The sequence below is a fragment of the Salvelinus fontinalis genome, chromosome 29 (genome assembly GCF_029448725.1).
Source record: "Salvelinus fontinalis isolate EN_2023a chromosome 29, ASM2944872v1, whole genome shotgun sequence".
In the NCBI taxonomy this organism is placed as follows: domain Eukaryota; kingdom Metazoa; phylum Chordata; class Actinopteri; order Salmoniformes; family Salmonidae; genus Salvelinus; species Salvelinus fontinalis.
The window spans coordinates 11903260-11930665 of record NC_074693.1 but is presented as its reverse complement, the minus strand read 5'-3'; the positions used below and the strand labels follow the sequence as shown (position 1 = coordinate 11930665).

The following is a 27406-nucleotide window of genomic DNA, read 5'->3' as shown; positions in this document are numbered from 1 at the left end:
GAATGTCATAGAACACAGACCACTCTGAATGAGACGGGTGGGTGGAGTGTGAGGGCTGAAGAGAAGAAGAGTTGATTTGTAGAGAAATGTCCGTGGGGCACTTTTTATATTCCTCCCCCTTGGTTTTCAGTCAGCTAGGCCAAGGTCCTGTTTGAATCATGTGAAAATTTTCTGTTGAACCTTTTCCCTCTTCCATGAAACATGTCAAATGGCCTGACGTGATTGGATCGGTGTAAGATATTTGTGCGTCCCAAATGATAATTGCAATTGGCTCAGAACAGGGCAGCACGGCTGGCCCTCGGATGTACACAGAGCTAATATTAATAATAGGCATGTCAATTTCTCCTGGCTGAAAGTGGAGGAGAGATTGACTTCATCACTAATTGTATTTATGAGAGGTATTGACATGTTGAATGTACCGAGCTGTCTGTCTAAACTACTGGCATACAGCTCAGACACACATGCATACCCCACAAGACCTGCCATAAGAGGTCTCTTCACAGTCCCCAAGTCCAGAAGAGACTATGGGAGGCACACAGTACTACAGGGAGTAATGACTACATGGAACTCTATTCCACATCAAGTAACTGACACAAGCAGTAAAATAACAATAAAAAAAACAGATAAAATACACCTGATGGAACAGCGGGGACTGTGAAGCAACAAACATTGGCAGACACTTACACACACGATAACATACGCACTATACATACACATGGATTTTGAACTGTAGATAGGCAGTGGTGGAGTAGGGGCTTGAGGGCACACAGTTTGTTGTGAAATCTGTGAATGTATTATAATGTTTTAAAATTGTATAAACTGCCTTCATTTTGCTGGACCCCAGCAAGAGTAGCTGCAGCTTTGGCAGCAGCTAATGGGGATCCATAATAAATACAAATACCCTATATAGCGCACTCCTTTTGACCAGAGTCATTTAGGCAATAGGGTGCCATTGGGAAGCAGCATTGTTTCAGTAAGGCCATGCCCATATTTCAATACCATACAATAACTTGTAAACGATAATTAAATAGCCTAAACATCAAACAAAAAAACACACCGACGGAGTGACGATATTTAGTTCATTTTTGTTGTTTATTTCAACGGCTCATCTGATAAAAGAAACTTATCTCTGTGTCACTTCAACAAAGACTACAAAAACAGCTTTACAAAAATAGACGTGGGACATTTCTGGTGTCATTTCATTGGACAAGTAGTGTGGTTGTGTGTGTGTGTGTTTCTCAGCACAGTTCTGTGGACATAGAAAAATGCACAGTATCGCTATAGCAACACGTACAGGACACCAATCAAGGCTGCAATATGCAACATAGTGTTCAGAGCTCTCGGCTTTCTGGCAGCAAGGATCAACGTCGAGTCAAATCACACAATAATGTCAAAGAATTAAGTTATAAAAGATGAACCAGTGGTGAGAGCTATACACGAGACAGTGACGGCTGTGAGAGAAGACCTCTAGCAGTAGAAATAGAAGGAATCAATTCTATTGCTATGGTTCTACAAACAAAAACATATTGCACCTTGAGACCTCAGCGAGAAGTAGCTTTTTAGTGAGGGAAGACCGAGTTCTTTTATCTAAAACAGGGTCGTATTCATTAGGTCACACCGTAGCAAAACGTTTTGCAACAGAAAAAAAATCTTTCTAAATTGGACAAGTTAATATAGTCCCTCCCTGTTTGTCCGTTTTCTTCCGTTTGGTGCCTAATGAATATGACCCAGTACTCCACGCCGACTGCATCCATCTTTATTAAACACAGGAAGAACAAGAGTAAATAAAATACACTTAAAATAACAGGAATGTAAAATAACAAACTGTAGTTAACAAAAAAGGCAGAATCCCTTTGTCTATAAAAAGTAGTGATGGCCGTACAGTGAGTGGGTCTGGGTAGATTGACATAGTTCAGAAGAGATCAGGCAGAAAGATATTTGGTTGCTAGTAACAACATACAGTTCTCTAGTAAGCCCTTCATTCCATTTCTAGTAAATTACTATCTAGACTACAGTAAGGTATGTTCATGCTATAAAAAGGTTTAGACACATTTCAAATGCTTGACAGATAACTTGCTTAAGCAGGCTTCATACAGCGTTCAATGAAATAAATCTCTGATATCTAAGCCTGGAACATTGAGAATCAGAACATAAAAACCTATATAGAAAATGTTCTGAGAACCAGAACACAGCCTTAGTAGTATCAGCATAGTTTAAGTCTGAAAACTGCTGGGGACAAGGTACAACCACAGTAAAAACATACACATTCAAAAGCATACGGACAGAGAATAGGACCAGAAGTTTACACCGTAGCAGATAGAAATGTGATTTATAGAGCTTCCATTATTCCCTGCTCTACACAACAGATACCCATAGCTGATCTAAATAGCACATTTCTATCTAAACATTCTATAACGTTCCAACTAACTCTCCTTCTGAGTGAGCCCGATGTAGATTTTTTTGGGCCATCGCCACGGTAACCAGCGAGACCCAGAAGGGGAATCTGGATGTGTTTACGTTCCAACAGGAAGTAGAAGTTTGGGAAATGCAGTGCTGGAAATGTGGGAAGCAATTAGTAATGACAAGCTGCAGATGGGCTGTGTGTTTCATCGTCCTCAAGGTCACGGATTCTACCAGGATGCAAACTTAGTGTTTGTTTATATAGCTCAGTATGTCATTTAAAAATTCAGGTCCTCTTCCTCAGAGAGGTAGATACGTGAGAAACCCTCCTGGGTGCCATGCTAATATCTACTTAAAACACACTCATTAGGACACAGTATGAAGACAGCTGATCGGGTAACCTCAGCAATAAGGAGACGGCTGATTGGATATTCTCAGCCTAACCTGAGCCTGAATATACAGTTATACAAGGGCACAGAAAAAAACATTACAAATGAACAATGTTTATAGGCTGTTTACACGCTGGTATAAAAAGAACTCAAACTAAACTTACTTAACCAAAGAATACAAAATAAAGCAACAATGAATAAATGTGTCAATATAAATAAAAAGCTACGGCACGTTTCAATGGCATCGTATTCAAGTAATCCATTAAATCAAGTCCCTGATATACGCTGTGGTTCATGGAAACAAGTCTTCAGCTCACACAGAACCATCACTTCTAATAGAAGGCAGCAGCATTTCATTGTCTACTTCAACAAAGTTCTAAGCATAGAATTAGAATGCCAATCATTCTATTTCTATGTTTCCAAGTCTCCTTTATCATGAGCATTCCATGTCAGTTCACTTCCACTTAAAGTCTGAGTGGAGGGACGTGGGAAACAAAGCTTCACTTTTTAACCCTCATTACGAGACTTGGTGGCTGTAAGGAGAGGTGACAAGGAGGGAGGAAGGGAGAATAAAGGCTGTAAGGAGAGGTGACAAGGAGGAAGGAAGGGAGAAGGATGAAAGAAGAGAAAGCCAAAACATGACAGCTATGTTAAAACTATGGATTTCCCCTGCTGTGACAGAACAATGAACTCTGTGGCCTCCCCTCCCCAGCCAGAGAGGATTTTGGGTAGGAATTCTCAGAATGTCCCTGGAGCACTTAGTGACGAGTGACATAATCCCTTTATTCACTGGCATAAGAGTGATATAAGGCTGACATAGCAAGTGACACAGCCTTTTAAATTCACTGGTATGTCTACTTATAACACTTCATACCACTGTTCCCAAGTCAGCAGCTCAATATGTCACTTTACTGGCCTATTTCTCGTCTTCAGTTGAGTTGATATTTTTGGATTACAGTGAGAGACCCAGCAGCACTTCATCTGAATTCACAGACAGACATCACTCTGGTCGAAACACAGGAGGCACTGAGGAGGAATCATGCTGCATAGCCTCTGGTTCACAGTGATAACAGCATCTTAATCAGGGACATACCGTGACCATTCTACAGTGGGTTAATGCTATTGCCTTGGAATCGTGTTCCTGTGACGTGATCGGAACACAGCGTTCAACATCAGTCAGTGACATCAGGTGTCATGTCAGTGTGATGACCTCTACGGGGTCATCGGTGCCCTTTGACCTTTGCTTGTGTTTTAGCCGTCTTTCTCGCCGTCTCTGTCTGAGGGTGGGGGGCGCAGGGCGGGGGGCGGCCGAGGAGGGGGACGGGGTGCTGACGGAGATGGAGAGGAGGTCTGCCAGGGAGCGGAGAGGAGGAGGAAGTAGTGAGGGAAGAGGATTGGAGCGCTCCCTGTCCCTGGCTCGGGGCGGTTTGCTGTTCATCCTCTCCTCCGTCTCCTGGCGTCACCTATCGAAGCAGCCCGCTGACGTGAAGGTGTGGTGGGGGCCCACGCCCCCCAGGTACCCTCCGCTGTAGGCCATGCTGAGGCAGTGTCGCGGCTCCGCAGCCAAGGCTACCTGCATGGAGATGGGGCCCTGCAAGGCCAGCGGTGCCACCCGAGCCCCAGGCTGCAGCCCCGAAGTCAGGCTAGGATAGGAGGGGAAGGTCCCTGCTGTGGAGGTCATGGTGTTGGCCCCAGTGAGCAGCCCCATCCTGTGGCTCTGGAGGATGTCCTGGGACATGTTGACCACAGCAGGCCCCAAAGCCTGGGAGTCAGCTAGCGCATGGAGCTGGGACAGGGAGGGGGAGTGCTGGGAGAGGTGAGGGAAGCCCACTGGGCCAGGCTGGAAGAGGAGTTGCTGGGGATTGGAGGAGGTAGCTGGTCTCTGGACCGGGGAGAGGTGGGAGGGAGGAGGGTGGGACTGGAGAGAGGAGGAGCAAGACAATGGAGGGGTGGATTTGGGTTTGTTGGCCTCCTTCACATCGTTGTCATGGGCACTGTGGAGGAGAGACAGACAGGGAGGTAGAACAAGACGTGTTATCATCTGAGGACGGTGACAGTGGATTGTCATGTGTTTACAGTTAACCTACATGAGCAATGAGAGAATTAACATGGAGATCGGCTCGGTCAAATGGATATAATTAGGTCTTTGCATACAAGCATTCAACTGGTCTCAGGTGTGTCTGTCCTGTATGAGAGAGACTTAATGTGAGGTGAGGTGGCCCCAGGTGTGTGAGGTGGCCCCAGGTGTGTGAGGTGGCCCCAGGTGTGTGAGGTGGCCCCAGGTGTGTGAGGTGGCCCCAGGTGTGTGAGGTGGACCCAGGTGTGTGTGTGTGTGAGAGACTTACAGCAGCATGAGTTTGATGCAGTGTGTGAGGTGGTCCCAGGTGTATCCAGTCAGTAGGTGTAGAGACGTGGTCCAGCTCGGAGAAATCTGGAGACAGATACGAGACGCCGCTACGCATGCTGCTGCCACCTGAGACGGCCGGAAACTCAGGAACGCATGGTCTAGAGGAACACAGCCAATCAGACTGTTAGTAGTGGTCTAGAGGAACACAGCCAATCAGACTGTTAGTAGTGGTCTAGAGGAACACAGCCAATCAGACTGTTAGTAGTGGTCTAGAGGAACACAGCCAATCAGACTGTTAGTAGTGGTCTAGAGGAACACAGCCAATCAGACTGTTAGTTTGTGACAAGCACATGAGTCTACAAATATTTCATAACTGTCCCTCTGTTTTTCTCCCTTCCATCCCTCCTCTGTCTCGCTTTAACCTTTCTCCTGTGCTCTGATTCCTTCACCCCACCCATCACCTCTCCTTCCATCCCTCCTCTGTCTCGCTTTAACCTTTCTCCTGTGCTCCGATTCCTTCACCCCACCCATCACCTCTCCTTCCATCCCTCCTCTGTCTCGCTTTAACCTTTCTCCTGTGCTCTGATTCCTTCACCCCACCCATCACCTCTCCTTCCATCCCTCCTCTGTCTCGCTTTAACCTTTCTCCTGTGCTCTGATTCCTTCACCCCACCCATCACCTCTCCTTCCATCCCTCCTCTGTCTCGCTTTAACCTTTCTCCTGTGCTCTGATTCCTTCACCCCACCCATCACCTCTCCTTCCATCCCTCCTCTGTCTCGCTTTAACCTTTCTCCTGTGCTCCGATTCCTTCACCCCACCCATCACCTCTCCTTCCATCCCTCCTCTGTCTCGCTTTAACCTTTCTCCTGTGCTCTGATTCCTTCACCCCACCCATCACCTCTCCTTCCATCCCTCCTCTGTCTCGCTTTAACCTTTCTCCTGTGCTCTGATTCCTTCACCCCACCCATCACCTCTCCTTCCATCCCTCCTCTGTCTCGCTTTAACCTTTCTCCTGTGCTCTGATTCCTTCACCCCACCCATCACCTCTCCTTCCATCCCTCCTCTGTCTCGCTTTAACCTTTCTCCTGTGCTCTCATTCCTTCACCCGACCCATCACCTCTCCTTCAATCCCTCCATCCACCTCGTCACCTCTCACCTTGCAGTGACACCTCCAGGAAGTAGTGTGTGTACTTTTCCATAAAGGTTTTGGTCTTGGAGAGGGAGGAGAGAGGCCAGCCGTTGTACAGGTCTCCCTCCTGCACCGAGGCCTGGAGGTAGTAGTCTATGAAGTGGGCCGGGGTGGGCATACACAGGTTCCAGCTGAACGTCTCCAACAGCAGCAGCTCCATCTTGATGAGGTCTCTCTTGTTGAGAACAAGGCTCAGAGAACACATGAAGCCCAGGGAGTTGAGCTGCTCCAACTTAGGTACACGATCCTCCCTCTCCTCAAACTTACCTACAGGGCAGAAAGAGTTTTAGAAGGTAGCCTACACAAAAACCTTTCCTAATAAAACACTACTTTGTATTTGTCACATGCTTCAGTGTAGACTAAACCGTGAAATGCTTACTTACCAACCCTTCCCACCAATGCAGAGAGAAATAAAAATAGAAAAATAATAGAAAAGTAATAATAAATACACAATGAGTAATAATAACCAGTACAGAGTTGATGTGCAGGGGTACGAGGTAACTGAGGTAGATAGTGCCATCGGTAAGTACTCAGACCCCTTGACTTTTTCAAGGGGTCTGAGTTCATTACAGTACCCGCAAAACGCCAGTCTTCATTAAATAGTACCCGCAAAACACCAGTCTCAACGTCAACAGTGAAGAAGTGACTCCGGGATGCTGAGAAGGAGTGAGGAGGGGGGAGGAAAGAGAGTGAGAAGGAGTGAGGAAGAAAGAAGGTGAGAAGAAAGAGGGTGAGAAGGAGTGAGAAGGAAAGAGAGTGAGAAGGAGTGAGGAGTCCGGGTACTCGGGCACTTTTCCCTAAAAACACCTATTAAGCCTCTCGGTTCTCCTATAAACCTGTTTCAGCAGGAGAGGCGCTGACATGGGCACACGTGGCACCCTCATGGCACCCTCATGGCACCCTCATGGCACAGAGAACTGATATGAGGGAGATAAGGTTAACAACTAGGCCCACTATCTACAGAAGATACCTGTATGTTCAGGAAATGTGTACAATACCCATGTGTAGAGTACTAGGTACAGACACACAACAGAACATTGTTCAAAAACAAAGAATGGACTAGGTTACATTCACATCTTAGCTCACACACCGTGTTGGGAAGGAACGTGCCTGTCACAACTACCGTATTATTGAAGTCCTAAAACCCAACAGCTTGGATTAACAGTCTATGGACAAGCCTTGTCAACATACCAAGGATCACAGCACTAACGTCATGGCAACAAAGACAGGAGAGTTGGAGGGAAGGGAGGTTTGATGTAGTTGGTGTGAGGACCATCTGAACAGGCCTGCCTGGCTACGTCCCCCCCCCCCTCCACCACACTACTCCTTGGTTTTTCCTTGCCTCGCACTCTTTCCCACACTATGTTGCAATTTCATCACTCTCCATTTACCCCCCCCCCCCCCTTTCAAATCAAACTTTAGTCACATGCGCCGAATACAACAAGTGTAGACCTTACCGTGAAATGCTTACTTTACAAGACCTTAACCAACAGTGCAGTCCAGCATAGTTGGTTAGGAGCACGTAAAACATCTGCCACCCCCCCTCTCCACCCCCTCTAATTCCCACCCTCCTCTCCCTCTTTCCCCATTAACCCCCCTCTATAATTCCCTTCCTAGTCGTCTTAAGACCAGCTGAACCAATGTGTGTGTGTGTGTGTGTAATATATATATATATATATATATATATATATATATATATATATATATATATATATATATATAAATAAATAAATATGGGCTCTTTCAAGTGTGATTTTTACTGCTGATGCCGCAGCCTGCCATTAACCCCGTAGGAGAGAGCCGTAGAGAGCCCAGCCAGCAGCCAATCACCCCAGCAGGATATAGCAGGCCTCAGGAGGCAGTTAACACATAGGCTATAATGGAGTCTCATAACCAGAACAGGAAACAGTTACTGCTGTTCTGTTCACTCCCACCCACTACTCCAGTTGCTTTAGCATAGGGCCAGCCCACTCCAGCCTAGACTCAGTCTCAGGCTACACTTTCCCATTCACACTCATATCCTATAGGCCAGTAGTCTAGTCTGTCCACAGCCATAAAATGGCCATGAACACACCCCCCCTGCTGGGGGGTATTAGACTACTGTTAAAGGAGTGTAGAAAACTGAAAATGCTCTTCACTAAAGTCACAGAGAGGAGACTACAGTTACGGTCTTTACTAAAGTCACAGAGAGGAGACTACAGTTACAGTCTTTACTAAAGTCACAGAGAGGAGACTACAGTTACAGTCTTTACTAAAGTCACAGAGAGGAGACTACAGTTACGGTCTTCACTAAAGTCACAGAGAGGAGACTACAGTTACAGTCTTCACTAAAGTCACAGAGAGGAGACTACAGTTACAGTCTTCATTAAAGTCACAGAGAGGAGACTACAGTTACGGTCTTCACTAAAGTCACAGAGAGGAGACTACAGTTACGGTCTTCACTAAAGTCACAGAGAGGAGACTACAGTTACGGTCTTCACTAAAGTCACAGAGAGGAGACTACAGTTACGGTCTTCACTAAAGTCACAGAGAGGAGACTACTCTTATGGTGTTTCTACCTCACCCCCCGAGACAGACTTTATTGATTTCTATGAATGACCACGCTGCTAGATCCGGTCACTGCACTTTTCATTAAAACAAATCACCTCTTCTGAAGGAGTTTATGTGAAGGGGGAAAACTATTTTAGCGCCGCTTGCCTATTAACTAGACGTAGATGATTCAATCTAAAAAGAACAGACTTCAACACTCAGTGTTTTTTTATTTAACTAGACAAGTCAGTTAAGAAAACAATTATTATTTATAATGACGGTCTACCCCGGCCAAACACGGACAGCGCTGTGCCAATTGTGCGCCGCCCTATGGGGCTCCCAATCACAGCCGGGTGTGATAAAGCTGTGATACAGCCTGGATCAAACTACAAATACCTACTCAACATCCACCAACCCCATTTCTCAAGCCTAATAGGTACAGTGCCTTCAGAAAGTATTCATACCCCTCGACTTAATCCACGTTTTGTTACAGGCTGAATTCAGAATATATTATATATACTTTTTTCATCAACCATCTCCACACAATACCACATAATGACATAGTGAAAATAAGTTTAGATTTATATTTTACATAAGTATTCGCACCCGAGTACTACTTGGTAGAAACACCTTTGGCTGCGATTACAGCCGTGAGTCATTCTGGGTAAATCTAAGAGTTTCACACCTGGATTGTACAACATGTGCCCATTATTCTTTTCAGAATCCTTCTCGGTCATTTAGGACCATAACAGAATTAAAACACAAGAATCACACATATAACAACCGTACGCTTATTATGGACAAACATTCCTATACTTACAATGCACTTTGCCTTTCAGAATCAATTGGTAATAAGACTCAAATTCTTATAGATTATCCTAAAAAGAGCTCACTGAAGTGTATTAATCATTTTGCAGGTCTTGACAATAGATTTTCAAGTAAATTTAAGTAAAAACTGTAACTCGGCCTCTCAGGAACATTCACAGTCTTCTTGGTAAACAACTCCAGTGTATATTTGGCCTTGTGTTTTAGGTTATTGTCCTGCTGAAAGATGAATTCATCTCCCAGTGTCTGGTGGTAAGCAGACAACCAGGTTTCCCTCTAGGATTTGGCCTGTGCGTAGCTCCATTTTGTCTCTTTATTTATCCTGAAAAACTCCCCAGTCCTACAAGCATACCCATAACACTTTGTATTCAAAGTGTTCTGTATTCAGAACACTTTGTATTCAGTATTCAAGCAATTAGATTCATAAATCTAATTGCTTTTCCATTTTTTTTTTGCAGTATTACTTCAGTACCTTGTTGCAAACAGGATGCATGTTCTGGAATAGGTTTAATTCTGTACAGGCTTCCTTCTTTTCACTCTGTCAATTAGGTTAGTATTGTGGAGTAACTACAATGCTGTTGATCCATCCTCAGTGTTCTCCTATCACAGCCATAAAACTCTGCATCTGTTGTAAAGTCACCGTTGGCCTCATGATGAAATCCCTGAGCGGTTTCCTTCCTCTCCGGTAACTGAGTTAGGAAGGACACCTGTATCTTTGTAGCGACTGGGTGTATTGATACATCATCCAAAGTGTAATTAATAGCTTCACCATGATCAAAGGGATATACAAGGTCTGCTTTATATTTTTTACCCATCTACCAATAGGTTCCCTTCTTTGCGAGGCATTGGAAAATCTCCCTGGTCTTTGTGGTTGAATGTGTTTTTAAATCCCTGCTCGACTGAGGGACCTTACAGATAATTGTGTGTGTGTGGGGTTCAACATTGTCTTTGTTAAACACTCTTATTGAGCACAGAGTGAATGCACGCAACTTGTTAACCACCTGTTTACTCCTGAACTTATTTAGGCTTGCCATAACAAAGGGGTTGAATACTTATTGACTCAAGACATTTCAGCTTTTCATTTGCTAGTTTGTAAAAATGTTGATAAACATAACTCCACTTATGGGGTATTGTGTGTAGGCCAGTGACAAGAAACTGCGCTTGAATCCATTTTAAATTCAGACTGTAACACAACTAAATGTTTCTGAAGTCCATCTCTCCCTCCCCCTCCCTCTAATTTGCCGGCTCGTCTTTCATTCAGATGAAATTGGTCACAGCTCCACAACCCCCCCCCCCCCACCCCCCCCCCCCCCACCCCCCAATGAGTGTGTTCGTCCTATAGGCTCTGCCGGTTAACACAATGTAGACGCATACTGACCTCTGACCTCAAGTGCCTAACGCTTGTGTGACCAGGAAGAATCCTCGGCCCTCTGATCTCCTGTCCAAGACCTAGGGGCCTGGAACACTTTTGTGGCGAGGAAGAGGGGAAGAAGGGAGGGGTTGTGGGGGAAATGGTGACCCCCCCCCCTTCATACTTTGCCTCTGGCAATCATAGCCCCCCCCCCCCCCCCCCCCCTCAAAGTGAAATACTAATCAATTACAAATGGCATCATGACATTTCAGTCCTAGCCTGGTATTTGTGTAAGAAACAAAAGACCTCTATAGAACCAGAACACAAAGTCCTTAAATAATACATCAATGGCATTAAATCAAAATCTAATGACATTAAATAATAAAACTAGCCTACATTTCTTGGGAAGGGAAAAAAAAGCAGCATTGAAGAAATCACTGTCGTAGATCACAGCCATTTTACCGTCAACTCATAATTCCATTAATTATCAGACCACAGATTAATTATCTCATAATTACAATCAAGCATCAGAGAGACAGACAGAAAGAGAGGGGAGGAGAAACTGCGGGAGTCCCCTATTAATCTACATATCGAGAGGTTCAATTCAAACATGTACCGTTCTGCATGCCCCCCTTCCAATTCCTCCCTGTTAAACATCAGCGGTCGGCATCTCTTTGAAGCACCGCTCAGCTCGTTTCTGCACCCCCAGGGGTGGAGGTGGAAGGGGGGGGGGGGGGGGGTAGAGGTGCTTTAGGGGCCCCAGCCCAGTCTCTGCCTGGGCCCTGACGAGGTGAATGAAGCTCAGAGGAAACACTCCTAGCAGTGAGGCTATGGTGGAGGATAAGGCCATCTGAAACACTCCTTGCAGAGAGGCTACAGTGGAGGATAAGGCCACCTGAAACACTCCTAGCAGAGAGGCTATGGTGGAGGATAAGGCCATCTGAAACACTCCTAGCAGAGAGGCTATGGTGGAGGATAAGGCCATCTGAAACACTCCTAGCAGAGAGGCTACGGTGGAGGATAAGGCCATCTGAAACACTCCTAGCAGAGAGGCTACGGTGGAGGATAAGGCCATCTGAAACACTCCTAGCAGAGAGGCTATGGTGGAGGATAAGGCCATCTGAAACACTCCTAGCAGAGAGGCTATGGTGGAGGATAAGGCCATCTGAAACACTCCTAGCAGAGAGGCTATGGTGGAGTACAAGGCCATCTGAAACACTCCTAGCAGAGAGGCTACGGTGGAGGATAAGGCCATCTGAAACACTCCTAGCAGAGAGGCTACGGTGGAGGATAAGGCCATCTGAAACACTCCTAGCAGAGAGGCTACGGTGGAGGATAAGGCCATCTGAAACACTCCTAGCAGAGAGGCTACGGTGGAGGATAAGGCCATCTGAAACACTCCTAGCAGAGAGGCTACGGTGGAGGATAAGGCCATCTGAAACACTCCTAGCAGAGAGGCTACGGTGGAGGATAAGGCCATCTGAAACACTCCTAGCAGAGAGGCTATGGTGGAGGATAAGGCCATCTGAAACACTCCTAGCAGAGAGGCTATGGTGGAGTACAAGGCCATCTGAAACACTCCTAGCAGAGAGGCTACGGTGGAGGATAAGGCCATCTGAAACACTCCTAGCAGAGAGGCTACGGTGGAGGATAAGGCCATCTGAAACACTCCTAGCAGAGAGGCTACGGTGGAGGATAAGGCCATCTGAAACACTCCTAGCAGAGAGGCTACGGTGGAGGATAAGGCCATCTGAAACACTCCTAGCAGAGAGGCTACGGTGGAGGATAAGGCCATCTGAAACACTCCTAGCAGAGAGGCTACGGTGGAGGATAAGGCCATCTGAAACACTCCTAGCAGAGAGGCTACGGTGGAGGATAAGGCCATCTGAAACACTCCTAGCAGAGAGGCTACGGTGGAGGATAAGGCCATCTGAAACACTCCTAGCAGAGAGGCTATGGTGGAGGATAAGGCCATCTGAAACACTCCTAGCAGAGAGGCTATGGTGGAGTACAAGGCCATCTGAAACACTCCTAGCAGAGAGGCTACGGTGGAGGATAAGGCCATCTGAAACACTCCTAGCAGAGAGGCTACGGTGGAGGATAAGGCCATCTGAAACACTCCTAGCAGAGAGGCTACGGTGGAGGATAAGGCCATCTGAAACACTCCTAGCAGAGAGGCTACGGTGGAGGATAAGGCCATCTGAAACACTCCTAGCAGAGAGGCTACGGTGGAGGATAAGGCCATCTGAAACACTCCTAGCAGAGAGGCTACGGTGGAGGATAAGGCCATCTTAAACACTCCTAGCAGAGAGGCTACGGTGGAGGATAAGGCCATCTGAAACACTCCTAGCAGAGAGGCTACGGTGGAGGATAAGGCCATCTGAAACACTCCTAGCAGAGAGGCTACGGTGGAGGATAAGGCCATCTGAAACACTCCTAGCAGAGAGGCTACGGTGGAGGATAAAGCCATCTGAAACACTCCTAGCAGAGAGGCTACGGTGGAGGATAAAGCCATCTGAAACACTCCTAGCAGAGAGGCTATGGTGGAGGATAAGGCCATCTGAAACACTCCTAGCAGAGAGGCTACGGTGGAGGATAAAGCCATCTGAAACACTCCTAGCAGAGAGGCTACAGTGGAGGATAAGGCCATCTGAAACACTCCTAGCAGAGAGGCTACGGTGGAGGATAAGGCCATCTGAAACACTCCTAGCAGAGAGGCTACGGTGGAGGATAAGGCCATCTGAAACACTCCTAGCAGAGAGGCTATGGTGGAGTACAAGGCCATCTGAAACACTCCTAGCAGAGAGGCTACGGTGGAGGATAAGGCCATCTGAAACACTCCTAGCAGAGAGGCTACGGTGGAGGATAAGGCCATCTGAAACACTCCTAGCAGAGAGGCTACGGTGGAGGATAAGGCCATCTGAAACACTCCTAGCAGAGAGGCTACGGTGGAGGATAAGGCCATCTGAAACACTCCTAGCAGAGAGGCTACGGTGGAGGATAAGGCCATCTGAAACACTCCTAGCAGAGAGGCTACGGTGGAGGATAAGGCCATCTGAAACACTCCTAGCAGAGAGGCTATGGTGGAGGATGAGGCCATCTGAAACACTCCTAGCAGAGAGGCTACGGTGGAGGATAAGGCCATCTGAAACACTCCTAGCAGAGAGGCTATGGTGGAGGATAAGGCCATCTGAAACACTCCTAGCAGAGAGGCTACGGTGGAGGATAAGGCCATCTGAAACACTCCTAGCAGAGAGGCTACGGTGGAGGATAAGGCCATCTGAAACACTCCTAGCAGAGAGTCTACGGTGGAGGATAAGGCCATCTGAAACACTCCTAGCAGAGAGGCTACGGTGGAGGATAAGGCCATCTGAAACACTCCTAGCAGAGAGGCTATGGTGGAGGATAAGGCCATCTGAAACACTCCTAGCAGAGAGGCTACGGTGGAGGATAAGGCCATCTGAAACACTCCTAGCAGTGAGGCTATGGTGGAGGATAAAGCCATCTGAAACACTCCTAGCAGAGAGGCTACAGTGGAGGATAAAGCCATCTGAAACACTCCTAGCAGAGAGGCTACAGTGGAGGATAAGGCCATCTGAAACACTCCTAGCAGAGAGGCTACGGTGGAGGATAAGGCCATCTGAAACACTCCTAGCAGAGAGGCTATGGTGGAGTACAAGGCCATCTGAAACACTCCTAGCAGAGAGGCTATGGTGGAGGATAAGGCCATCTGAAACACTCCTAGCAGAGAGGCTATGGTGGAGGATAAGGCCATCTGAAACACTCCTAGCAGAGAGGCTACGGTGGAGGATAAGGCCATCTGAAACACTCCTAGCAGAGAGGCTACGGTGGAGGATAAGGCCATCTGAAACACTCCTAGCAGAGAGGCTACGGTGGAGGATAAGGCCATCTGAAACATTCCTAGCAGAGAGGCTATGGTGGAGGATAAGGCCATCTGAAACACTCCTAGCAGAGAGGCTATGGTGGAGGATAAGGCCATCTGAAACACTCCTAGCAGAGAGGCTATGGTGGAGGATAAGGCCATCTGAAACATTCCTAGCAGAGAGGCTATGGTGGAGGATAAGGCCATCTGAAACACTCCTAGCAGAGAGGCTATGGTGGAGGATAAGGCCATCTGAAACACTCCTAGCAGAGAGGCTATGGTGGAGGATAAGGCCATCTGAAACACTCCTAGCAGAGAGGCTATGGTGGAGGATAAGGCCATCTGAAACACTCCTAGCAGAGAGGCTATGGTGGAGGATAAGGCCATCTGAAACACTCCTAGCAGAGAGGCTACGGTGGAGGATAAGGCCATCTGAATGGAGTTCTAGTCAGATAAGATACTAAGTAGAAGCCTCTACATGTCAACCTCGCTTGCAGCCAGTCACATAAATACACAATTGCACAGACAAAACACACGACAACCTCCACCCCCATGTCGCTGCACCCCTCCCCCACCCTGGGCCAGGGCTGGCCGGCTGCTCCTGTTGACGGGCTTTTGTTTGGGCCTGACTCAGGGAGCATATGGCAGGTGGCCCTCTCCCTCCACACACACACACACACAGTCCCTCCCAACCCTCGTGCCCCCAGGCAGGCCTGCTCCAGCGTGTGTGGGTTGGATGGGGTGTAGCTGCTCTTTTTAAAGCCCCTTCTCTGTAACACAAACCGTTAGCCAACTTATTGCAGGTCATCCACAGCCGGCACACACACACCATCCAGACAACCATTAGAAAACATTCAAACCCACCCACTGAACCCATTCAACCAATGCACCAGCAGCATACTACAAGGTTACAGCTACTAGGCTCCATGTAGCAGGACAGCAGCATGGGAGACATCCTAAATAATACACAGCTTAGAACTAACTGTCAACTGCCATCTGACCTCATTGAGAGGGAACAGACAGAGACATTACAATACAACATGATCTGACCTCATTGAGAATGCATGAACATAGTGCTGTATATCTATTGGAAAGACACCACTTCTGATCTCATCAGGCAACAGTGTTTAAATGTAGATGCCACTACACTGTGAAAAAATAAATACAAATAGCCAAACTCACTGACTGCAGAGAGAGAGACAAAAAAGTCACTGGGCCACTGTGCATGGGGGGGGGGGGGGGCAATGCAAATAGTCCAGGTGGCCAATTGATTAATTGTTGAGAAGGCTTGGAGGTAGAAGCTGTTAAGGAGTCTTCTGGACCTAGACTTTGTGCTCCGATACCGCTTGCCGTGCAGTAGCAAAGAGAACAGTCTATGACTTGAGTCTTTGACAACTTTTTGGGGCCTTCCTCTGATACCGCCTGGTATCTAGCTCCTGGATGGCAGGATAATTGGCCCCAGTGATGTATGCATTAACCTTTGTAGCGCCTTACAGCCGAGCAGTTGCCATACCAGGCGGTGATGCAACCGGTCAGGATCCTCACGATGGTGCAGCTGTGGAACTTTGAGGATCTGGGGACCCATGCCAAATCTTTTCAGTCTCCTTAGGTGTGTCTTGATGTGTTTGGACCATGATAGTTTGTTGGTGATGTGGACACCAAGGAACTTGAAAAACTCTCGACCCACTCCACTACAGCCCCGCCAATGTTAACGAGGCCTGTTCGGCCCTCCTCTTCCTGTAGTCCATGATCAGCTCATTTGTCTTGCTCACATTGAGGGAGAGGTTGTTGTCCTGGCACCACACCACCTATAAGCTCTCTCATTGTTGTTGGTGATCAGGCTGATAGTTTGTTGGTTGGTTGATGTGAACACCAAATAGTTCACTACTTTTGACTGGGGCCAAAGGGGTGTCTAGACTTTTGGCATCTACGAGCACCATTGAAATGATCCGACAATTCGAAGGGTAAGAATTCCTTTAGGAAAAAGGCTTTGATGAAAGGATGTTAAATGCACAGAAGGACTTTATACAATAGGTCTCCTGACCCTGTGGTTGTGACTGGGAAGAAGAAGTTGGGACATTCCATTTCCTTCCTCTCGCAAATGGAACACGGACAAATACAAACCACACACACACACAAATACCATGGAACCACAATTTTCTTTACCTTGCTTTCTGTGAATGTCTATGAAAACACACACATCGTTCAAACACAGGGAGAGAGAGAGGTGGAGGAGAGAGACCAGAGAGCGATAGAGAGATGGAGAAATACTTCCAATAGGCTAACAGGATTAAGTGCTGACTGTTGAGAGGTACAATGGAGAGTGTGATTAATTAACCTAGCGCAGAAGCCCGTGGAATTTTAACAAAGACAATGTATTCCTTTCAAAAGACTATGTACCAAACAACAACCCTATTCCCTATATAGTGCACTATTTTGGACCAGGGCCCATAGGACGCAGGTCAAAAGTAGTGCATTACATAGTGAATAGGGTGCCATTTGGGACACACAGAACGAGCCCAGAGCAAAGCTGGCATCAGACCTGAAACCCAGCAGGACCGGAGTACTGAACAACCAACCAGTCAGAGAAGTTGAGTTAATTAATTAGGCCAGATTCCAGCACCTCAGGAGATTAAACAGCAAACTCAATCAGGACAACCTTGAATCAAACAGCCCTTTCAAGCCTTCATCAATCACACAGAGCTGATCCCTAGAGTCCGACTCTGTTCTCTCACTGAAAGAAGCAATCAAAAGATTCCATTCATTCGTCTAGTAAGAGAATCCTCTAACAGGATTTTTGGTCGATATATTTTCATCTTTTCATTTAGTCTTCCAGTAAACTCTACGAGCTCCCCGAAGCCTCACACACACGTCTCCCCAGTGAGCGGGCCCCGTCCCAGACTCACAGTTTGATGGCATCATTAGTGTAATTACCCATGATGCTCTGTGAGCTGTGTTAATGTACAGACTCACAGACTAGCCGTTAATCACCACACACACACACACACACACACACACACAGACCCACTTACAGCAACTACTCCTACACATAGTAACAGCAGTAGAAGCCTAGATCATGGTATATAATCTGACTCCAAGATCACAATCAGCTATCTGACAAAGCCCAGGTCCAAGGTTCCTTTATGTCGTTATTCCTGCTCTAGTGGGTTTAATACGCTTTGCTGCGTAGGACATTCATTTAGACGGGTACCATCAGGAACGACTAAAGACAAACCCCCCCCACAGACACGTTATCAAAGGTAGGATCAAAGCTATGTGCATGAAGACGTACCGACACAGGTGTAGGCTAATCCTCACCAAGTCACAGACAGACTGGGCTTCTAGCTAAACAATGTGAAAAGGCACAGCACCACAAATGATATAGGGTTTTCCAGCCATCCATCGTCTGGAACCTGGAGTAAATGATCACTGAAGGTACTGGATGGGAACAGAGTGTGTTATAACTTCATATAACCATTCAACAGTTTAAGAAATGTGCTGCGAGAACAAGATGGCGCTGACAGACATGGCAGCTCCGCTTCTAGATCCTAAGCAACTTTGCAGTGTTTCGTTGTTTTGTCTGTTATTTCTTAGGCCAGAATGTTTTTTTGCGTTATTACATAGAGCAGGAAAAGCTTTTGGATATCAGAGCAGCGGTCAGTCACCAGCATTACGACTTTTCTGAATTGGATCCTTTGTTCGTACACACCCAGGGCAATTGAACTCATCCCCGAGGCTGCTCTAAGACGCCGCCGGAGAAGAAGAGGTATTCGGAGTGGACTTCTAGTCCAACTCAGGAAGTGTGCACACCATCCTCCACTTCCAAGTATATTACCCGCTAATGTTCAGTCTCTGGACAATAAAGTAGACAAAGGCTCAGCGCGAGGATCTCCTTCCAGAGAGACATCAGGGACAGTAACATACTTTGTTTCACAGACTCATGGCTCTCTCCAGATATACTGTCCCTGTCCATTCAGCCAGTTGGGCTCAGTACATCAAACAGACAGGAATAAAAAAACTCTCTGGGAAGAAGAAAGGTTATGGTGTATGTTTCATGATTAACTACTCATGGTGTGATTGTGACAACGTACAGAAACTCCAGACCCTTTGGTTCAACCAACCTAGAATACCTCACAATCAAATGTCGACCGTATTACCCCCCAAGAGAATTCTCTTTGGTTGTAGTCACAGACGTGTATATTCCCCCTCAAGCCGATACCCCTCAAGGAACTACATTGGACTTTATGCAAATTGGAAACCACATATCCTGGAGGCAGGGTTTATTGTAACTGGGGATTTTAACATAGGAAATTTGGAGAAGGGGAAAAGCTTCAAGTTCCTCAGCGTACACGTCACTGAACCTGAAACGGTCCACCAGTGTGGTGAAGAACGTGCAATAACGCCTCTTCAACCTCAGGAGGCTGAAGAAATTTGGCTTGTCACCTAAAACCCTCACAAACTTTTACAGATGCACAATTGAGAGCATCTTGTCGGGCTGTATCACCGCTTGGTAGGGCAACTGCACCGCCCACAACCACAGGGATCTCCAAAGGGTGGTGCAGTCTGCACAACGCATCACCGGGGGCAAACTACTTTCCCTCTAGGACACCTATAGCACCCGATGTCACAGGAAGGCCAAGAAGATCATCAAGGACAACCACCAGAGCCACTGCCTGTTCACCCCTCTATCATCCAGAAGGCAAGGTCAGTACAGGTGCATCAAAGCTGGGACCCGAGAAACTGATAAACAGCTTCTATCTCAAGGCCATCAGACTGTTAAATAGCCACCACCTGGTACCTCAACCCTGCACCTTATAGGCTGCTGCCCTATTAACAGACATGGAATTACTGGCCACTTTAATAACGGAACACTCGTCACATATTAGTTTACAAATTGCTTTACTCATTTCATATGTATATACTGTATTCTAATCTACTGTATTTTAGTCAATGCCACTCCGACATTGTTCGTCCTAATATTTATATATTTATTAATTCCATTCTTTTACTTTTAGATTTGTGTGTATTGTTAGATACTACTGCACTATTGGAGCTAGGCACACAACCATTTCACGACACCCGCAATAACATCTGCTAAACATGTGTATGTGACCAATAACATTAGATTTGACTTGAATTCCACTGTCAGCTGAAGGAAACTGACAGAGCATTATTCTGTAAAGACTCATGGTACTTACTGGCAAGGAGCAGGCAGGACAGAGCGATGACGTAGAGCTGTTTGACGGCTACATCGTAGTGGTCCATGAACAGGTCCAGTAGGTAGACAGACAGGTGTCTGGCTGTAGGACACAGCTGGTAGCGGTTCGACAGTATGGCCAGCAGGTCCGCAAAGTACCGACGCATCCCTATCTGAGGGGAGTGGGCCCGGTACACAGGCAGCTTCAACTCCTAGAGGGAGAGGAAGATGGAGAGAAAAGGAAGGAGAGGAGGAGAAGGTAGATGGAAGAGAAACAAGGTGGAGAGAGAGAATTAATATAGGTTCTAAGACATTAATATGGGTTCTAACACAGGTTCTAACACAATATGGGTTCTAACACATTAATATGGGTTCTAACACAGGTTCTAACACATTCATATAGGTTCTAACAGAGGTTCTAACACATTAATATAGGTTCTAACACATTAATATAGGTTCTTACACATTAATACAGGTTCTAACATGTTCAAACACATTAATATAAGTTCTAACACAGGTTCTAACATTAATATAGGTTCTAACACATTAATACGGGTTCTAAAAGGTTCTAACACATTAATATAAGTTCTAACACACAAACAGAAGTTCTAACACACTAATAGAGGTTCTAACACATTAATATGGGTTCTAACACATTAATATGGGTTCTAACACATTAATATGGGTTCTAACACATGAATATGGGTTCTAACACATGAATATGGGTTCTAACACATGAATATGGGTTCTAACACATGAATATGGGTTCTAACACATGAATATGGGTTCTAACACATTAATATGGATTCTAACACATTAATATGGGTTCTAACACATGAATATAGGTCCTAACAGAGGTTCTAACACATGTTCCAGTACATTAATATGGGTTATAACATAAATATAGGGGACAGGGATCCCCATGGGGAGGGGGACAGGAAGTAGTGGTGGCTGTAAGAAGTAGTGGTGGCTATTCAGCATGATAAATGTCCATTGCGGTGGGGGCAGGGTAGAAGCCTGTTGGGGGAGCAGAGCGGGAAGGGGGGGGGGGGGGGGGGGGGTAGCTGACTATTGGTGGCTATTCAGAAGCCTAATGGTCTGGGGGGTAGAAGCTATTGACCAGTCAGTTTTCTCCATGATACTCCCATACTGCCCGTGTCTGAGTGATGGAAGCGGGGGGAACAGGCTGTGGCTCGGGGGGCTGGTGTCCCTGATGATCTTCACGGCCTTCCTGCGACACCTGGTGTTGTTGGTGTCCTGGAGGGAAGGCAGTGTGCGTTCAGCTGAGCGTACCACCCTTTGTAGTGCCTTGCGGTCAGCGGCGGTGGAGTTGCCGTACCAGGCTGTGAGGCAGCCAGACAGTATGCTCGATGGTGCTCCTGAAGAACATGTGATGCAGCCAGACAGTATGCTCTTGATGGTGCTCCTGTAGAACATGTGATGCAGCCAGACAGTATGCTCTTGATGGTGCTCCTGTAGAACATGTGATGCAGCCAGACAGTATGCTCTTGATGGTGCTCCTGTAGAACATGTGATGCAGCCAGACAGTATGCTCTTGATGGTGCTCCTGTAGAACATGTGATGCAGCCAGACAGTATGCTCTTGATGGTGCTCCTGTAGAACATGTGATGCAGCCAGACAGTATGCTCTTGATGGTGCTCCTGTAGAACGTGATGCAGCCAGACAGTATGCTCTTGATGGTGCTCCTGTAGAACGTGATGCAGCCAGACAGTATGCTCTTGATGGTGCTCCTGTAGAACGTGATGCAGCCAGACAGTATGCTCTTGATGGTGCTCCTGTAGAACGTGATGCAGCCAGACAGTATGCTCTTGATGGTGCTCCTGTAGAACACGGAGGACAGGGGACAGGCTGATTTTCTTCAGCCTCCTGAGGTTAAAGAGTCGCTGTCATTTTCACCGTGGTGTCCGTGTAGTTTGACCATTTCACATGCACCTTCTATCGAACCCGCTGAATTGCTCCTCCACTTTGTCTCTATACTTGTGTCTCGTCATCTTGATCGATCTGTGTAGGTCGTATTTGTACTGTTTAATTAACCATACAATTGTCCCCTGATCACCTTGCCGTGTTCATAAGCAGCATCTCTCTCCTTCAGTTTCCCGACAAGGCTGCTATCAATCCATAGTTTTCGATTTGGGTACATTTTGGAAGACACCATTGGTATCACATAATATATATTTTTTTAAATCGTGAATCCGGTGACTAAGTTGGCATGTTTATTGATGTTATTCCCAACATATTCCAATCCACGTGATCAAAACAGTCATGGAGCATGGATTCCGATAATGTTGTACAGACGTGAAACCGGAATGTCCCTGTGGAGACAGGGTTCCCCATGGTGGGTAAGGGGAGGGGGGTGGTAAGGAGGCATGGGGGTTCAGCAGTAGGGGTTATGTTAAACCCCTAGCACATCTCCCATTCATGTTCAATTAGCAGCTGGTGTTTCAAAGGACAAAATTAGAAGAGAAGACATTACTATTGAACTACAGGGCTCTGGTCAAAAGTAGTGCACTATATAGAGAATCGGGCTCTGGTCAAAAGTAGTGCACTATATAGGGAACAGGGCTCTGGTCAAAAGTAGTGCACTATTTTGTGAACAGGGTTCCTTTCTTTCTTTGTTTTTTTAAAAACACACCCCAAGGACGCACCCAGTGTCCTCCTAGTCAACCATATACTGTAGCATAGGGGAATAGAGGAGTGTCGCGTGAGCCTTCTGCTTAAAGATGCATTTGACAAGGGTAGAGCTAAAAACAAACTTCTTCTTCCGCAATGTACTGTCTTCAATGCTTTATGAGTCTGTCTCTATCCTAATACAGGCTTAGAAAATTAGAGTTGCTTTGGTTTTTCAATAAAAGCCTTGTTTCTTCTTCATACCACACATAGATGGATATTTGATCTAAAAAAAAACAACAAACAAGGGCTTTATAATGTGGATTTATTTAATATCATATTAAATAAGGGACGGATTAATCTTTTTACGTAGTGCTGTACCAGTTTGTGGTTTGCTGTTAAAGGCACACGAAAAACATCCACCCATACTAAAAATACAGGTTACTATTGTTGTCTACTTCAGAGACAGAGAGCCTACTTCCCTTCCCTAAGGGTTGTCCAAACAACAAACACTACCCCACCCATAAACCTAATCTTTACTGGACACTGACGCCGTAGCGTCTGTCAGCATGACCAACGTACTGAGGACCACAATCTATGGCACACGTGTGCCTCACACATATTTAATCTGTGAGTTTCATCAATAATCTGTTGAGTTTGTTCTATGTAGGCGATACAGAAACTAAGGTGATCACTAAGGTGATAGGCAGCTAAAGGAATCTGAAGGACAAAACATTAAAAAGTGTTAGACACAGAAACCCCCGTAAAACACCACCCCCGCCTTGAGTTCTTCTCTCTTCTCCGCCCCCCTCACTGCGTGCCCTGCCTCTGGTCCATCTGTCTGTCTGGGGGTTCAGGAGCATTGTGGGGAACCGCAGTGGAAGGCAGGGGACTCTGGATGCAGAGAGGAGCAGACTAGCCTGCTGATGGGCTGGGGTGTTGTTTTGGCTTTCAAAGACACTGGACAAGTTACATCAGCATAATTGCTTATTTACACAGACTTTTTGTCCTTGGTCTGCTGATTGGTTGAAGGGTTGGGGGAGTCAGAATAAATTAGAAGGGAGGCCCTAATCTACATACCCCCTGGTTACAGACTTCATACCCCCTGGTTACAGACTTCATACCCCCTGGTTACAGACTTCATACCCCCGGGTTACAGACTTCAAAACCCCCGGGTTACAGAGGTCATACCCCCGGGTTACAGACTTCATACCCCCGGGTTACAGACTTCATACCCCCTGGTTACAGACTTCATACCCCCTGGTTACAGACTTCAAAACCCCCGGGTTACAGACTTCAAAACCCCCGGGTTACAGACTTCAAAACCCCCGGGTTACAGACGTCATACCCCCTGGTTACAGACGTCATACCCCCTGGTTACAGACGTCATACCCCCTGGTTACAGACGTCATACCCCCTGGTTACAGACGTCATACCCCCTGGTTACAGACGTCATACCCCCTGGTTACAGACGGCATACCCCCTGGTTACAGACGGCATACCCCCTGGTTACAGACGTCATACCCCCTGGTTACAGACGGCATACCCCCTGGTTACAGACGGCATACCCCCTGGTTACAGACGGCATACCCCCTGGTAACAGACTTCAAAACCCCCGGGTTACAGACATCCTACCCCCTGGTTACAGACTTCATACCCCCTGGTTACAGACTTCATACCCCCTGGTTACAGACTTCATACCCCCTGGTTACAGACTTCATACCCCCTGGATACAGACTTCATACCCCCTGGTTACAGACTTCATACCCCCTGGTTACAGACTTCATACCCCCTGGTTACAGACTTCATACCCCCTGGTTACAGACTTCATACCCCCTGGTTACAGACTTCATACCCCCTGGTTACAGACTTCCAACTCATAGTGAGTCAGACATGAGTAAATAAAATGACTGTGGTAGGCTAAGTGAATGACTTGTAATGAGACTGCCCGATTGTAACAGAGCGGGGGCAGCTGCCTGCAACAGTGCCATCTACTATCCAAATGCTCCCCCTACACGTGGCGTGCGTGCAGACACACACACAAACCCCTACTTCATATTGTCCCTCCTACATAGAATCAAATTAGCTGTGATAATCTTACTCCCTACAAGAAGACTGCAGTCCAGTGACAGATGCTGCCATTAAAAGGGACACACAGTAAAAAATATAATCATGCTGGAGGTTTGCCTAATTACTGTATCAGCCAATTAATGAGCCTCAGCCCGTCTATGTAATCTAAATTAGATCACTTCCAAATAGATGACAGTCATGTAATTATATCTGCCAACATTAACTACACTGTATAGTGTAATATAGCTAAATGTATGAGTTGAGAAGTGGCTATCAAGGCACTTATGGCTTGGATCTTTATTTTTTATAAATGCACAACACTAGGCGAACAAGAAAACATACATTTTACCTCTTATCCAGAACGACATAGATGAGCTATTATGGTTAAGTGCCTTGCACAAAGAGCACGCCGGCAGATTTGGTTTACAAGGTCGGCTCAGGGATTCGAACCAGCTACCTTTCCGTTACTGGCCCAATGCTCTTAACCGCTAGGCTACCTAGATTAGTTGCCGTCTTGTTTAGGTTAAGCTGCATTTAAGCACAGGTGATCTGCAGGCCACCAAACTCAAAACTTTCTCCCTGGCATTGAGAACATCCCCATAATACCTATTTCAACATGCAGTTGAGATTCTTATCACATATGGCGATGATAAGAGGAAAGAGGAACCAAGGAGACCCAGCGAACTGGATTCATAGAATCGGAATTCAGAATTCTATTCATTCTAAATTCTATAGTCTATTCATTCTGATTCTATGACTGGCTGGTCTTACCTTGATGCGAAGGGACTGATGGATATCCTCTGCTAGCTGTCCTTTCCACCATTGTAATTCCCTTTCCATCTTTCCCATTCAGAGAAGGCCACAAGGATGAAGTTCAACCCTGCAGACACACAGCAATGTGGGCTAAGTCAAGAGACATCCTGGCTGTATGCCGCATGTTATGGTTGTTGATGTCTGATCACAACTCTTAAAACATCTATTTTTATAAGAGAGAGGAAGTTCCAGCAAAGCAACAAATGTGTTGATTTCTAGGAAAAAAAATACATTTCATCTTTTCAATGCACTATGAAGTAATAACAAATCAAATTCTAGAGGTGAGTGGGTTGTGCGGGGTGACATGCCTTTGATATTCATTAAGGAATCAATTGAAAATCGATTGCAGTTAAAGATCAGCATTTGATCAAATAAAACACACCATATAGCCTTCCGAAATGTTTACAAAGCAAAATTCTGGAAAACTATTCAAAATAGTCGGCTGCTCTTTTGTAAGCTTAGACATGTCACTGGAACTGCATAGCCCTTGATCATGACTCTCGGGTCCACTACATTATGCTGGAAGGGGGGGTTGTTAAAAGCCGTGACGTCTTAACATTAACACGCTTCGCTTGCTGTACGGTTCTGGAAGCATAAGGATCATTTTTTTCAGATCTGCGAGAAATATATACATTTTTTAAATGTTAAATTGATATACACCTTTATAGGGTTAGGGTTCCCACACGGCCATATTTCCATGTTACAGCGCTTGTTTACGGAAGACAGAGTGGACTACCTGTGCTAAATAGCTATCTGCATCTCCGAACCTGTTTGTTAACGGAAGACAGGGGCCACAAACTTGTCACTGAAAAATACTGTTGGCTGCAACTGTGTTAAAAACTGTGTACACTAAGTGTGTATTTAGCTTTTGTTAAATTATTTTGATGTGATATTAAAGTATAGGGATTTATGTTTCTAGAACCGTGCCGCAATTGATTTACGTTTAGATGCAGTGTTAACTGTTTTGGCTTTCAGAGCCAATTCGCCCTTTAAACAGAGTATGTAAGGTCCTTGGACTAAGAAGTAACGTTAGGCTCCTTTAGTACAATATTGGACTATGGTACTGCACTGCATTCCCCCGTGCATGTGGGTGTGATTTAAATGCCCCCCTGCAGTGGAAAAAAACGAAATGGATGGGAATTATAGCGCTAGGTTAACAAAGTAACTTTTTGTTGTAGTCCTAACAACAAACAACAAATTACTACTTTGTCACAAATCTACTTAGGAGAAAAGAAAACAATAGGTTGATAATGGGAAAATTTGTCAAGACTGTCATTCAGCGGTGTCAACACCACGAGACGAGACGGTTTCTCCAACAGTGTTTTTTTAACAGAAAAGTGTACCGGTCTTTCGTTTCTAATACTCTTTTGTTTATAGGCCTATAACTCAAACTTAACAAAGATCGCACGTGAATATTGACCGCATTAAATCCTTGACACACACATTTAATCAACTTCTAAATTCGCGACATTTCCATGATCGCATGTGCCGCTCACCCTTTCCGACAGGAATACCCTCAGACCTCTTTGTTTCACTCCGACATCCTGAATGAGAGAATTCCTCTTTGGGAAGTTTTGTGTATGCCTCGGTACCGGCGAAAAGCGACGACGGTTTCCGTTATTCGGGTGACAAAGTAACAATGCTTCAGAACAGTTTAATTCCGCTGTTTTCTAGTCTGTTTACACTTTTCCAACGATTTTTCCACGATCGTCTCTTTCTAACGAGTTCCCGTTCAACAAAGTGGTTGGCTGCCCCAGCTGCTGTTGGGGTCGATAAGGAGCTCG

The 27406-nt window shown here is 46.0% G+C and overlaps 1 protein-coding gene across 1 annotated transcript; it reads right to left on the bottom strand.

Annotated features, from left to right (window-relative positions):
* Positions 1–1073: 1073 nt before the first annotated feature.
* Positions 1074–27406, bottom strand: LOC129827426 (cyclin-J-like). Its single transcript, XM_055888266.1, has 6 exons — positions 27119–27406; positions 25581–25689; positions 20113–20323; positions 6294–6593; positions 5135–5294; positions 1074–4783 (listed from the first exon to the last, which is right to left on the bottom strand). The coding sequence occupies exons 2-6, from the start codon at positions 25656–25658 to the stop codon at positions 4249–4251; spliced, it is 1284 nt and encodes a 427-aa protein (XP_055744241.1). The 5' UTR covers positions 25659–25689; positions 27119–27406; the 3' UTR covers positions 1074–4248.

What these genes read in the sequence shown, in the direction of transcription:
- LOC129827426 (XM_055888266.1), bottom strand. Translation starts at nt 25,658, where the DNA reads ATGGGAAAGATGGAAAGGGAATTACAATGGTGGAAAGGACAGCTAGCA. An exon ending in ATCAGTCCCTTCGCATCAAG is followed by an intron (nt 20,324 to 25,580) that starts GTAAGACCAGCC and finishes CTCTCCCTCTAG; the next exon opens with GAGTTGAAGCTGCCTGTGTA. An exon ending in GTCCTGCCTGCTCCTTGCCA is followed by an intron (nt 6,594 to 20,112) that starts GTAAGTACCATG and finishes TCTGCCCTGTAG; the next exon opens with GTAAGTTTGAGGAGAGGGAG.